A 14,538-nucleotide genomic window follows, 5' to 3' on the forward strand; every position below is an offset into this window, starting at 1 on the left:
TATTTTTTATCACGAATGAGAAACATTTATTTATTTGGCTCAGATTTCTCAAGGTTTGCCTCCTGCCTCCTTGCTTTTCTGTGCTACAGGAGTAGAAGGAATTGGTCCAGACACTCATTTATCCTTCCATCATCTAAAAAACTTCAACTGGGTCATCATGTAACCTGCCTCCTCCAAAGAGAATTAACCCATTTTCTCCAGTCTGTCCTGGTAGTTTCTGACCCTGTGATAGAGCCTTATTTATCCTGCTTCCCTGAGGACAGTTAGAGGAACTGTTGAAGGAGAATTCTTATACTGATGCAAAGACAGGACAGAAATCTTCTGGCCTCTGTTTCCCTTTCTGTAGCCCACAATCCTTGTGTTACTGTTAGCAAAAGTCTCAGTAATTTTCTGATTTAACCTTTTCTTCCCCTACCACTAGAAAAGCCCAGTCTGCCAAAATTTTAATTTTTTGCAGAGCTTGCTTTAGTGGGAAAAGGGACCCCAGACCCAAAACACCGTTTCTGGTCATAACCAAATTGAGGTGACTGTCAGACTGGTTGAGGCATGCTGCTTGGGCTGCTCATGGCTTGTATCCTGGGAGAGGATCGTGACTGTGGATTTGGATGTCTCCTGATGTCTTCTCTTAGTGTTTTTCCACTTTATAGAAATATTTAAATAATTGGGAATGAGAGAGAGGGTGGGAGGAGAGGAGAAGGGAGAGAGAGAGCGAGCGATTGACTGAGTAGTGGGTAGCGTGTTCTTTTGGGATGCAGTTCAAGTTCAAGCCTTTGCTTTAGTCAATATCTGGAAACTTTTGAAAGCCTTGGTTACATCCTGATATGATGGGAAATTTTTCAAAACCTTGACAAGTTTCTTGTGTTGAAAACATATTTCCCACCTCACTTTAGTTAGTGTATCGACTTGCCGTTCAATAGGCTGGCTTGCTTTCCTGTTGGATACACCACGCATGAGATAATGGTTTTGGCGTTCTTACGGTGTGTGAAATGATCCCAACAAAGGGGTAATGTCCTTAAAATGTGGGTTTTTTTTTTTATTGGCCTGAAAATAAAAATGAGCCTATTATTTTAAATTCAGTCTTGGGAACATTTGTTATGGTATGTCCCCATGCTCATGCCATGTGGCAGAGGGCTGTATCAGTCAAGGTGAGGCTGAAATCCCTTCGATCTTCCTAGCCGTTGTAGTTTGCTCATTGCCGCAGAGGACTGGCTATTAGGCTGCCATATGGAGTCATGTTTAGGCAATCTAAATGGATGGAGCAAAGGGCCTCAGAGAAATCATTCAGAAGGCTTCATAAAGTGCTGACCAGGAAGCAGCCTACAGCTGATGGCAAACATTAGGCACAGAGATTTAGGTGGAGTTTAGTAAATAGCATCAGCTAGAAAAACAGTGTCTCGGGGTATGTGCATGTAATCTCATCAGTATGGTATCTGGTTTATCCATCTCCAGGAACTCCTGCCATATGAGATACCTCCTTGGATCTGTTCAAAGCAGTTCTTTGTCCTGTGGTGATCTAGGATACTGCTTTTCCAAGCTCACGTTTGTGCTCATGCTGATCCTACTCTTACAGCAAAGCCTTCTAGGACTCATTCTACTAAACGATAGTGGTTAGGACCCCTATAGAAATCATGACCCCACAGAGTCGGGGTGTCCTGTGTTCCGCAACAGAGAATGCGGCATATAGGTGCTGAGGTGCCAGTGTCCTCCAACAGTTTTTCCTTCTTGTTGGCCAGGTAATTTACTTCAGAGAAGCATGTGATTCTCCTTTCTCAGGAGCGATACTTCTGTTAAAGGGATTATAGTTTCCACTGAAAAGCTCAAAATTCATCTACTTTTTTTTTTTTACTGCTTATTTGCAAAGGTCCTTGTAGTTCTGTGCTAGCTTTTTGGACTGTAGTTTTGCTATGACTTTTTTCCTAGGTAACAATGCAAACACGTGCTTGACAACACACTGTTTCAGAGAAATCCTGTGATAATAGATGGAGGAAGAAGTAAAGATTGAGTAAGGAACTAGATTTCAGTTTCAAGCTCATTAAACTTTATTCATGGCAAAGAATAAAATAAAGTGCTGTAGAATAGGTTGTATTTACCTCTATATTTATGATTGTATAATTCAGGGTAGAGTCATTCTTTTTATACTAAATCTTTTAAGAACTGCTGTAAACCATGAAGTACCAGACACTGGCAGTTCAAAAGGAGTGAATTTTAAGGCGGGAAAGCTACAGAAAAAAAAACAACCCAAAAATTATTCCAATTGCCAGCAACACTCTCTAAATAGAAAGCATAGGAGGCATGAACTTTTAAACAAAATTCAATTTCTAATGAATTGCCATTCAGATTAGTATGTCTTACTGCATAAGCGTTACTGGGATGCATTGCATCTAAGTAGTGGGTCACTGTAATCTCTTTGGCAATGAAAGATGCAACGCATATTGAGTAACGGTGAAAAATACTTTTGCTTTCCTGATGTTGTCCAGTGTAAAACTCTCCCCACAATAGGATTTCATTAGCATTGCCTGCTTACGTTGTCTATTACATTGGAGATTTGATGGGATTAGGTTAAAGACAGAAGAAATGTTAGTGACAAGTTTCTTTGTGTTTTTTCTTTTGCTGGAGCTCCAGCAAATGCAAGCATGTCTTCCTCAATTAGGCAAGCCTGAAAGCTACAAAGGGAGCACAGGCTCTTGAGTGTGCTGTAGTTTTTGTTTATCAATTCAGTGCACATAGTTTTTTTGACGTGTGCTTCCTGCCTGATTTTCTGACAATCCTTTATTTTCTGCAGGTGGCCGTGATAAACGAGGTGGTCCTGTCTTGACCTTCCCAGCCCGCAGCAATCACGACAGAATAAGGCAGGAAGACCTTCGGAAACTTGTGACTTATTTGGCCAGCGTGCCAAGGTAAAGCTGGAAAGAAAACACTTCAAAGCTTTGGGTGGATGGGTGGGTGGGGAACTTATTCTTGGCAGTTACTGATTTCCAAGTATTAACCTTTAGTACCTTCGGTTCTTGGGACAGGGAAACAAAAGTGTTCCCTTCCTCCTACTGTGTATGTTCTAATTGCGTTTATCAAGCAAGCATCAATGTGGAAGCCTGAGAGAGCGGAGGAGGTTGTGCTCTGAAACCTGGGCTTCAGACTCATGAACCGAGTTCACAAAGAGCAGCGAAGAGCAGCTCCCATTTCCGATGTTTCTGTTAAGGCTGTTCTAGAGGCGTGAAAAGGGAGGAGAGTGCATGGAGCACTCCTGAGGTCCACAGAGTTAAATTGAGCAAGATGGAGAGAGCTCTTTGTCTGCCATTGCCTTTTAGTGCCTGGTGGGAGCTTCAGGAGAGCTGGGGCAGGGGAGTGTAATTCCTGCTAGCCAGAAGCCTGCCCTGGGTGAAGAGGCAGCTCTTTCTGCTCCAGCACTTCCTGCAACTTTATGTAGGCCCAGGAAGGAAAGTGCGTGGACTAAGGGGCCAGTTTTCAAGGAGAGGTACTGCAAATGGTTCTGCATGCAAACCACCTCTGTTAGAAAGTGCTTTTCCTGCGTTAGTCCCTATGTCCCTCCTCCGACGTGCAAGTCCCTGTCCCTTTCTGGGGGACATGGGAGGAAAAGTCTGCACCTGGTGGCTGTTGCCCAAGGCTGTTTTCCTTAGAGAGCTTTAGTAGATGGTTTACAGGGCTCAGTGCCTGGGTTTTCCTAAGCCACTGTTCAGTGCCTCAGAGAATATAAAGCTATATATACCCTCCTTCGGGTTCCTTTCCCTATTTTCAAGCTTCCCCAATGTCTTTCTCATGAACGGTTACACCAGTTATTGAGGTGAAAGGCATTCTGGCTGTTTTACCTGTGGGACTGTTCCGGTATCGCAGGGTAAGTGAAGTGCTGAAAAGGGCTGTCATCGCGTTGTAATAATGCACCTTGTGCCATCCAGGAATGCCTTCCTTTTTTAAACCAAGGATATTCACAGGGGATACAAAATAGTGTTCGTAATATTGCAAACAGTGCAGAGCTAACATCAGAAAGACAGAAGTATTGCCTGCATCAGGATGTTGAGAGGTAAGGGTATCAAACACACACAGAGCTCCTGGTAACGTATGATGTGCAGAGAACTAAGCTCCTGCCTTTCGTATATAAGACAGTTGGAGGCTGGAGACTCATCACTCAGCTGCCGAGAGTTATGGGCAAACACGGCTGTGTGTGCCACATCTGCCAGTGTTCGTTTCCTGTTGACAGTGTTTCACAAGGCCATGGGCAGTGCAATTTTTGTTGCAGTGGACTTTTGCTCATCAAGCTTTTACTGATCAGCTGAATTGGTTTGAGTTGTCTTCTCTCTTTTTTTCTTCTTTTTTTTTTTGTTTTTTCTTTTCCTGTAGCCAGCTCTATTTGCAACCATATTGTTTGAGAGATTACGGACGTGCTGTGGGGTTGGGAAACTCACTGAGTAGGTTACTCAATGTCAGGCATGTCCTAGGGTTTGGCAATCCCCTTCCAGCTGCTCTAGTAATACAATTGCTCCCTTACATCTTATCATCTCTTGCATGATCACAAGTATGAAGATAGGACATAGCCTCTCTTCTGTCAGAGACTGGGATTGCAAGCAATTGCATAGCTAAAATCATCTTCTAACATGTTTATTACTATAGCTCTTCCCTTGTGGAGGTGGCGTTAACACCAAGGTACATCCCTTCTGTTCCTCCCACGCACAACTGAATAGATGAGCTCAATCTTTGGTGTTGCTTTTGGTTGCCTTGCCATTGGTCCAGCAACGGTTATCCTTTGGTCATGCCAAAGCAGGGGAACAAAGGTACATGCTGAAGGAGCTAATTAAAACACAGCAGCTTGTCTACCTACAGACATTTTAAAAAGTGTTCCCTTGAGTGGTCCTCACTGCAAAGCCTTATTTTGTCGCGATATCCGAAGCCTTCAAAGGAACAGTCTCTGGTTACACAAGAGAACTTTTATTCCTCTGCAGTACAACATCCCCTCATGAAAATGTGCTCAGCAGCGAGGGGTCCTCATTGGAGGACTTGCACCAATTTCACAGGAGTACACACAGATTGGTACTGTGGAGATATTAACCAGAGTACTGTATCCTCTTTGGGATATTGCACTTCAAGGGAGTTATGGAGTAGAAAACAGCAAGAACGATAAGAAATCTGGGGAAAATGGCGTATCAGGAAGGACTGGAGAGATAGAAGTTGCTCAACCTAGAAAAGAGAAAAGAGAGCATGAAACGAGTCTTTGAAAGCCTGTTGTAATGCTGCAAAAAGAAAGGGAGTAATTTGTGTGTCCATAGGGATAGGACAAGAAACAAAGGGGTTATGCTGAAACAAGGGAAGCTTAGATTGGACACAAGGAAAAGATTTCTAATGGGAACAGTAAGCACTAGAGTAAATCATCTAATCTGTTCTTAAAAACCTCCACAGCTCTATAGGGAAACCTCTGGCACAGGTGTAAATGTTGGGGAGAGGGGGATGAACTAGGTACCTTCTCTAGCATCTTTCTAGTCCTATTTTGTCTTGTCCTGCAGCTGTGAACTCACTGCTGTAGGAGGAAGAAGTGATCACGGACTTCTTCAGTGTGGCATGCAGGATTGTGTAGCCTATTCAGTTCGAGAGAAGACTGAAAACTCATTTTCCCTAAACGTTTTGTTCATTTTAACAAGAATAACTAGTGGAGCTTTCACAATTATTTATTTTTTGGGAACAAATACATGGAAGGAACAATTTGAATTCATATCATTGGCTCCCACTTCATACTTTTTCCAAGGTGACTGCTGCAATGAATAAGTGCATCAGCATTCTACCAAAATAAGCAGTTTTATTAGTATAGACTTTGGATAAGATGTCAGGAGAAAGCATGCTCATGTTCGGAGTGTTGAAGGGGGGAGAGTTTTCAGTGCTAGTGGAAAAACTAGAAATTCTTCTTCAGAGAAGAAAAATTCTATAATTTGTCATATTGATATCAGTATAATAATTCTCTCCTTATTCCCACTGCACTGGTTCCTGAGTGAGACAGATTGCTATCCACATTGATACTATCTGTCACTTAACCCTGGTTTTATATCTTAATAGAGGGGGCAGTGGTGGCATGTTGCTGGGAGCTTTGAGCAGGTGTAAGATTGGTAGTGAAATATGATGATGGATTAGGGAAAGTGAAACCAAGGGCCTGCTAGCAGGTTTCAAAGTTTTTGATTCAGCTTTCGGTAGTTCCTTTTTCAGAAACAGAAAAATATCTGATGTGGGTTTTCTGAAAGCAGCAATGTGCGTTTGAGTTCTAGCAGAACAGAAAGCACTTTCATGCAGCTAGGAGTCTCAGCCAGGTAGGTGCATGAAGTCAGTGGAGCTCCTTACATGGGTAAGGATTACTTCTGGGCGGTTAAGACTTCAGCACTGGGAACGTAGTTTTTTTGTATTCCAAAATGGTAAACTTCCTGTTCATGCTGTCCTAGGTGACTTACGGGTCCTGGGAGATGCCAAGGTCTGATCCTGCAGTCTTGAGTACTAGGAGGGTGTATCTAGCACTGTGGAAGAATGCCAGTTTGGTTTGATGCTATACTCCTATTCTTTTAGACACATGGAGAGGTGCTTTTCTCCAAAAGGTTCCACCATAATTAGTTACGAAAAAACTAAGATGGTGTTCATTAGAAGTAAAGATAATTGCCACTGATGCCGCGTTCCTACTGCGCTGCCATTTTCTGCATGGTTTACATTTACACTAATGCTTTATTGATAGGTGAGGCTGTATTTCTTGTAAATCAGGATGTCTCCTATTTACATGCAAATTTAAATGGGATGGGATGTTTAGAAATGTGGAGGGTGTGACCAAACCTAGGAAAACACAGGGTTTGTGATCAGGGGAGTAGAGCTAATCCACTGGGGGGGGGGGGGGGCAGTTTGCTGGCTTCACTGAGGATTTTATTTGATTTTTAAACTCTAGTGTAGCGCCATCTATGCCAGTAGAGTAAGTTTTGATTTATGTGTGTGTAAATGAAACTAGCACCAGGGCAATCTCTTCTGTGAGCCCTTCAGAATTAAGAGTTAAGCTATGTATAGGCTATAGGAGGATAACAAGGAGACAGAATATTATTAGCTATTATTATCTGCCTGCATGGTGAAGCAATATGATGAAGGAAATGTTCTCTGTCAGCTATAGTGAATCTTCCGGCTGAACACATCAATCTGTTTTGGAGCCAAGATAAGCAGTCTTCTGCGTTCTCGGCAGCGGGGGAAATCCGAGATGCCTTGGAGGCCTGTATGTTTTAAAGACATCTACTTTTATCTGTCCTCTGTTTAAAAACCTGCTTAAATATTTCCCTGTTCTGGGGGACGTCCAGGACTCATAACAGTCGCAAAATGTTTCCAAGGGACAGCTCTGTATGTTTGAACAGCTTGTCCGAGCTGCCTGTCTGAGTAAGATTAAAGGTGCTAGAATCAGTAAAACAAATTAAGTGCCTTTAAAGAATTAGTTCAGTGATTGGGGATTTTTAAAATTAAAAGAACAATGCAGGGCCTGGCAAGAGGTAGCAATACTCACCACTCTCTTGGTTTTATTTTAAGCTTTTCTGTGATGACCTGCGGTACTGTATATATTAGCTTCTCTAGCCAGGAGTAGTGTGAAACTCATCTTGTTGATTGATAGGGATTAAACCCTAGAGCTCAGTTTTCTGTTATATAATCTTAGCACAAAAGAAGCTTTTTAGGATCTTTTTTCTGGAGGCTATTGTAGATCTACAAAAATATCCACGTATTTTAAAAATAACACCAGGGATTTCATGCTAATTTTAGTAACTAAATATCTGGTGCCACATGTCAGATAATTAATCCACCATACACTTGCCTCAAAAGACAATGTTAATAAATGAAGTGAAACTAATGAGACTAATGAAGGTTTAGTATTTTCTTTAAACATAACTTTATTTATTTATTTGTAAGTGTATTTTAGAGAAAGAAGCTAATTAGGAGTATATAACAGACAGGAATGCTAGTGCAGTTAAGAGTCTCACCACGCTGTAGCCAGCTCAACCCCAGCCTCCATCCTACGTGGTATTGATACATGATGTCGTTATTTATTGGCATCTGTTGGTGAATGGAGGACCTCCTTGAAACTGGTTGGAGGGGGGTCTCATCTTGTGCTCCATTGTTAAAGGGCTTCTGACTGCGTCACTGTTTTGTGTCCTGTGGTCCCTGTAGTGACCAGAGGGGGACCAAGTTGCATGTTCAGTTCTTGTTGGAAGTGAGCTCTTCAAAACAGGAGCCCAGATTTCCTTCCAGCTATGGTAATGATCTGTCCAGAAGAGGACTGACACTTTATTTCTAGATAAGTGGACAATTTCTAAAATTCATGTTAAAATTCTGCAGTACCTCTGTACAGCTGCCAGTCTGGCATGGTCCACTGTGACCAAAAGCTACAAGAGCATGGGGACTTCCTAGGAGTGAGGCAAAGCAACGACAGCAGTCAGAGGCCTGGGGAGCAGGAACTGTGGGAAAAGATTGAGGGTACCGGGGTTGTTTTCCCTAAAGAGGAGGAGACTAGAGAGTAATGTGGTAACAATCCAGTATGCAAAGGTTAGGTGAAGGAGAGAAGGAAACAATCTGGTCGCAGTGGCCATTGCGAATGGGACAAAAAGCAGTGGATTTAAATCACAGAAAGGATGATTCAAATGAGAAAAAGTTGCAAAGTGAAGCACGCAGCAGGTTGTTGCAGTTGTCTCCATCTTTGGAGACCAGGTCAGGAAATACCTCTTAGGAATGACCCAAGTGTTGTCACTCCTGTCCTGGAGCAGAGAGATGAAAACAATGGCCTCTTGAGCTCTCTTGTAACAGTGTTTTCTATAATTCTATATTTTTAAAATAGCTAAAATTTTCATTGCCTATGTTTGGTTATTTTTGATTTTTAACTTTTTTGAAAATTAGTCTGACCCAAAGATAAATGGAGGCTTTCCATATCCATTTCCCAATTACTTCCTGCTTTCATTGCCTGTTACTCTTTCCCTGGATAATGTAGGGACAGATCTTTTAAAGCTTGGGACCTAAAGCAGATGTCCTCCCGCCCTCCGTGGCAGCTGAGGGTACAGAAAGCTCTGTAGGACTGTTCTAGCTCTGTTTGATGCTGAGCCTGGCTCTGTCTTCCAGCTCAATAGTGGTGCATAAGTTTTCAAATTTGTTTTGTCATGAACGACACATGTGAATTGCACAGCTCATGTAGTCTTTTCCTTCTAAAGACTGATAAATGGAGAGGTCACCTGGGCTCTGCGTATCACTTGTATCAGAGATTATCAAATCCTTCTGTTTGGTCTAGCAGAAGCATCTCATCCTTCTGATGGCAACATTTTGTGAAATAAAGAGGCAAATGAGAGTGACATAACATTAATATTGAGACAAACCCATAGAGATTTGATTGTCTTGCTTCAGAACATGAATTTGGAGACTCAGGAAAAAAACGTTGCTATTATTTCAAAACTTGATTCTTCATTTAAAAGAACTTCCTTAAAAGACAGAGAAAATCACTTTGTAAATTGTCCAATTTATATCCAAAAATATTTACACCATTTTGGAAAATCTGCAAATCTATTACTACACACTAACTTCTCCAGTCCTTCTATATTTTTTAAATAGTAGCTTGCTCTGTTTCATTACATATTAATTGTTACTCCAGTAAATGAGATTACCGATTGCCACATGCAGAGAAACTATGATTTCAACTTGCCTTTTTATTTTTAAACACTCTATTCAACACTCAACATCTGCTTAATTCTAGACTATAAATCTGTAATCAAAAAAACTTAATATCAAGTAATCCCTTATTTATTGTGTCTGAATTATTTCCAAGGCAATTGCTCTTTTTTTAAAGGAAAAAAAAATCCAGTGTTCTTTTATAGCCAACCATGCAGACTCATACAGAGATTTCAAAGTCATACTGGGTCTTTCTGGTTCATGTAACATCTACCACACAAAGATTCTCCAGGGGGTTACTGATTTGAAGACTTATGATTGCATAGGTGGCCCTGAAAGCTACGTTTAATATATAAAGAAAATGCACAAGTCTGGAGGAGAAGTTCCTTTTTGCAGAGCCAGGCTGCTTTTCTGGCACAGTAGGTGTTCAGCCATGCCTTCTTCAGTGAAATCAGCAGATATCACTCAAAGGTGGAGCAGCATCTGATGAAACGAAAGGTCACCCTTTTACTCTGTCCATTTCCCAGGCAGCAAAGCAAGTGTCTCTACCTACTGCCGAGTTATAGCTCTACAGCACCATCACACCTGGCTTCTCTCTTTCTCAGGAAGAGGTCATTTCTCACTGAGAAAGGAGGGACTGAAAGGGTCCTAAAACCTAATGGCATAGCCCCCAAGCAGAAGTCGAGATGCCTGTGTGAGCAGGGCCAAGGAGAGCCGACCTGGCAATGGCAACCCCCTGTGAGGATGGTGACCACACTCGGAGGTGTCAGATAGACCTCCTCGTGGCTTCATGGGGAGTTGACAGCAAGTGGGTCTGATCTGGCAAAGGCATCTGGCCAAAGCCAAGGCTTGGTGAAAACCCCAGCTGTCTTCTGGTGGGAGCCTCAGACACTGCTCAGCTCTGTGGCACAGGCATGAGCCTGTTGCTCCTTGGCTTTTGCGCACAATGTGGACTTCTGCCGTGCAGCGCTTCGGGAAACGCTCTCCATTTCACTGTTTCTTAGCAGCATCTTAGGTGATGACTGGGTTCATTTCTAACAGGGGACTTAGGGCTAGGAAGTATCCACCTCAGATTTCAAAGAAATCTGGAGCAAACAGCAAAAACACCTCCTCACTACGCGCACCCTACCCAAAAAAGCATGAGTGAAAACCTCGTTGTAAAGAACGGATCTGTAGAAGTGCGTTTCGTTTGAATTTTCGGAACGTGAAACAGGTGTAGACCTTGCTTTTCACGTGCCTTGTCTGTGGCCAGGGCTGCCTTTTCTCTGCTCAGGGGTTGCTCTGCAGCTTCCTAACGCTCTTTTGCGCGGTGGGTGCAGCTGCATGTGGCTGAACGCAGCAGGCGCTGCCGGTGAGGCACCATTGGGGCACAGGAGAGGCCGTGGCCGAGCGACAGCCTGAGGCGTCAGGGGGCCTCAGGGGGAGATGGCCTCATCCCATCCCTTGTGCTCTCTCACGTAGAGCTGTGTTGCCTTGCTCTGCTTTTTTGAGCTCCATCCAAGCACTCGATCTGGGGATTAGATCAGTATTGTTCCTTCTTGCTAAATGATTTTTGCATGTTGATTATCCTGGCTTTCGCTGCCTGGAAGAAGGAGACGAGGTGAGGGAGAAACGGGAGAAAATGCGTCCTAAATGAGGATATACCCTGTGCCCTGTTGCTGCTTTTTGGATTGTTTCAGCTGGTAAGAGGAAACTAGTGGGCACCACGGCCTGTTATAAGATATTGTACAGAACATTTGCTCTCCGTCCTCTTCAGCGGCTCCCTGACAAGTGGCTTGCGAGTCTCTGCAGCATACTTCACTGGGCTGCCCTCCCTGGCCTTTCCCGTACTAGTGCTGATTTAAAACTGTTGCGTATTTCTTATGGGCTTTTCAACTTTCAGATTTGTGGCTCCACAGTACTCAGAAAGATCCAGGTAGCAGTGACCTAGGGACCTCCATGAAGAAGGCAGGTTTGCTCTAATGTGAGCAGTAATTCAAAAGAGCTAAAATTAGCAGACAGAAAGCTTTTGTGGGAATGGCGCACTGGCAACAGGCACTGTCAGCATGCATTTCCTTCTGAAGTTGTCAGCAGAATAGGCAGTAGTTCAGCCTATCCTACCTTTGTTTTTCAATGATTTCTTCCCTAGAGCTTTTGCAAAGACTATAAAATGGTTTTGTCTTTTTTTCAGCATGGGTTCTTGCGTTCCTCATCAGTAACTCCAGCATGGATCCTTTTCATTCTTAGAAATTATTGTAATTTGGAAGCATTTTATGCCACCCTCTTTATGGATGTCTTTAGGAGCAGGAAAACTACTGCTGTACTTTGCAGTCTGCTGTAATGAGTCAAAAGTGTCTTAACATCAGTGCAAAAGCTCTCATAATCTCCCATGGACAACGGATGAGACCTTTACTGTGTGTCAACATGCAGCAAATAACAGTAGGCAGAGAAGCAGAGTCACATCAGTCCAGACTGCCTTGTCCTTATCCTCATCACATGCCTAGAGGTGTCGTGCATGCTAGTCCAAAGTTTGGTTTCCCAAAGTGCACAGCTTGGGGAGAGCTGAAGATGTGTTTTCGGGAATGTATTTTTAGCCTTGTCTCCAGGTGATACAAAGCTTATGCAGTCATGCCATCTGTCAGTCATTGTTTAAACCAAGTCTGACAGAGAAGTAAGAGTCTCAAGAATATTGAATTGCTACAGGTTTGATGAGACTAGACAGCTGTGTCAAGGAAAGAGACCCAATTAGTGCCCTCACCGAAGGAAAGGCAGTCTGACCTCACCTGTTGTTAGAGACTGGAGGCAGGAGGGAATCTCCAAAGCACGTAAGACCTCAAAAGCTGCAAACACTTTATTAGACATTTGAGACTCTACGTGACAAGTACAACTCTAGGAATCCAGGGTTCAGCTGATCCAGGGCTCATGAAACTGCGTGCTAGTTTATGGTATTAGAAAATTGGATCATACTAAAATAGAACAATGACCAATTCATGGTAACATATGGTATTGAGCAGGCTGATGTTCTAATAGCACTGAAAGTATGGATTGGGACTGGCAAAATTTGTCCAAGAGTGGGATGCTCGATTTCCTGCTGTTTCCAAAGGGAATCAGTATCCAAATATGGTAGGCAGTTGAAAATCCCATCAGTGATTTCTTCTCATTTTCCACAAGGTGTTCCTAACCAACTCAGTCTGTGGTGTTCAGTGTTTTCCTAGTGCATCCTAGCACTGCTGTGGAGTTCCCTGGGGATTTTGTAACGCTCTATGTAGCAAGGCATAATTGTAGCTACGTGATGTGAGGCTGTTGGGCTACTTAAATCAAAAACAAACCAAAAAAAAAGATGAAAAGAAGGAAAAGTCTTAACCCAAAATAAAATCATAAATAAGAAAAATAATTCCAGAATCACTCCTCCTCCCTCCCAAAAGATGAAAAAAGGTAACTTGAATCTGCTGTTGGCTCAGCAGGTATTGTCTGGTCTGTAACATTTGCCAGGGTATACTTTTCTTTTTTTGTTAATGAAGGAGCATTGGTTTCCCTGCATATGCACACAGGGCTTTATTTTGTGTCTAATCATAAAGAAACCTTAGTATCTGGAGAACTTTTTAGTGATGTAATATTTTAGAAGGTCCTTTGTAGTACTTCACCAAAAAACTTAAACCACCAAGAGCCCAAACAAAACACCTTTTCACTGTCCTGCAACTGCATTCAGGGCAATGTCTCAAACTTCCTTGCTCTTCCACCTACCCCTGTCCCCCCACTACAGTGCAAACAAGAGAAAGTAGGAACCTATTGTGTGCTCAGTGTAAGATCTACCAGGGACATCTTTGCTGAACGGTCCTTTTGGTTAAAGTCATTGAGTTAAGATCATAGTGGAGCACTGGCTTCATAAAAGCAATTGCATATCTTTGAAAATTAGAGCAACAACAGCAGTTCCTCTCCACCCAGGTTCCAGTTACTTTCTTATGCTTTTGCTATGTGTTACTTATGTGTGTTTATTTGATGTTCATATGATGCAGAAGTTCTCCTCCATCACTCTGCGCCCCATGGGAAAACAAGAAGAATTCATAATATCCAATATGTAGGCAGTGATATTAGCACTTAGTCTTTTAATAGAAGAATGAGTTAAGCTTGATTTTCTAAAATTTATTTATGTGTGTGTCTGGCTTCCCAGATGCTTGTGCAATTGATGCTGTCATTGAGGATCAAATAAATACATCTTTTTGAAATTTAATTTCAAGTAATTACTCATTAGAAAGAAAAAAAGACACTTTGCTTGGTAAAATTCAGCCTTTCTTCCTCCCCTCTGTCCCAAAACAGGGTCAAGGATCCACGCAGTTATTAAATTTGTCCACTTAGGGAATAAAAATAAATATGGATGGCAGTATAGCATTAATATGGAGATGGATGTGATCCTCAGCAAGAACTTCATGGTATTTAAAATACACACTGGTCCAAACTAATCCTAGAGCAATGCCATTTGATTTCAGTGGATGAAATTCAACTCATTGGCAATAATTCCTGCAGTGAAATAGTAAAATATGCCAGTGACTGGATGAGCGATTCATACTTGAGCAAGATTCATAATGAACAACCTGGCTGTTGGGAAATATACGGGGCTGTGATATTTTGGAACCCCTAGTAGTAGTTTTGAACTTTCTACATAGGGTTAACGTTCTACAAAGCAAGGTAATGGCTTTTGTGGTCAGGAAGGACGATCAGCAAAATGCTTTGTTCAGTTCTAGAGTAAACACTATGCTCTCAAGTTCCATCTTGTGATATTAAACGGCTCCACAGGCAAACATCACATCCCACTATGAGCAGGAGTTTTCCCTTGGAGAACCCCAGATGGGCTCACCGTACGTGTTTCATCTGCTGTGCATTTAAAACTTTGTAGGTCACATGAAA

The 14,538-nt window shown here is 42.4% G+C and overlaps 1 protein-coding gene across 8 annotated transcripts in view; it reads left to right on the forward strand.

The window, feature by feature from the left end:
* The window catches only part of KALRN (kalirin RhoGEF kinase), a 528,885-nt gene that overhangs the window by 177,788 nt on the left and 336,559 nt on the right, over positions 1-14,538 (forward strand). For all 8 annotated transcript variants that reach the window (XM_068949099.1, XM_068949100.1, XM_068949097.1 and 5 more), the window contains exon 3: positions 2,783-2,897. In XM_068949099.1, the coding sequence (XP_068805200.1) occupies positions 2,783-2,897 (115 nt within the window). The remainder of the gene's footprint in view (positions 1-2,782; positions 2,898-14,538) is intronic.

Source organism: Struthio camelus, chromosome 6 (genome assembly GCF_040807025.1).
Source record: "Struthio camelus isolate bStrCam1 chromosome 6, bStrCam1.hap1, whole genome shotgun sequence".
In the NCBI taxonomy this organism is placed as follows: Eukaryota; Metazoa; Chordata; class Aves; order Struthioniformes; family Struthionidae; genus Struthio; species Struthio camelus.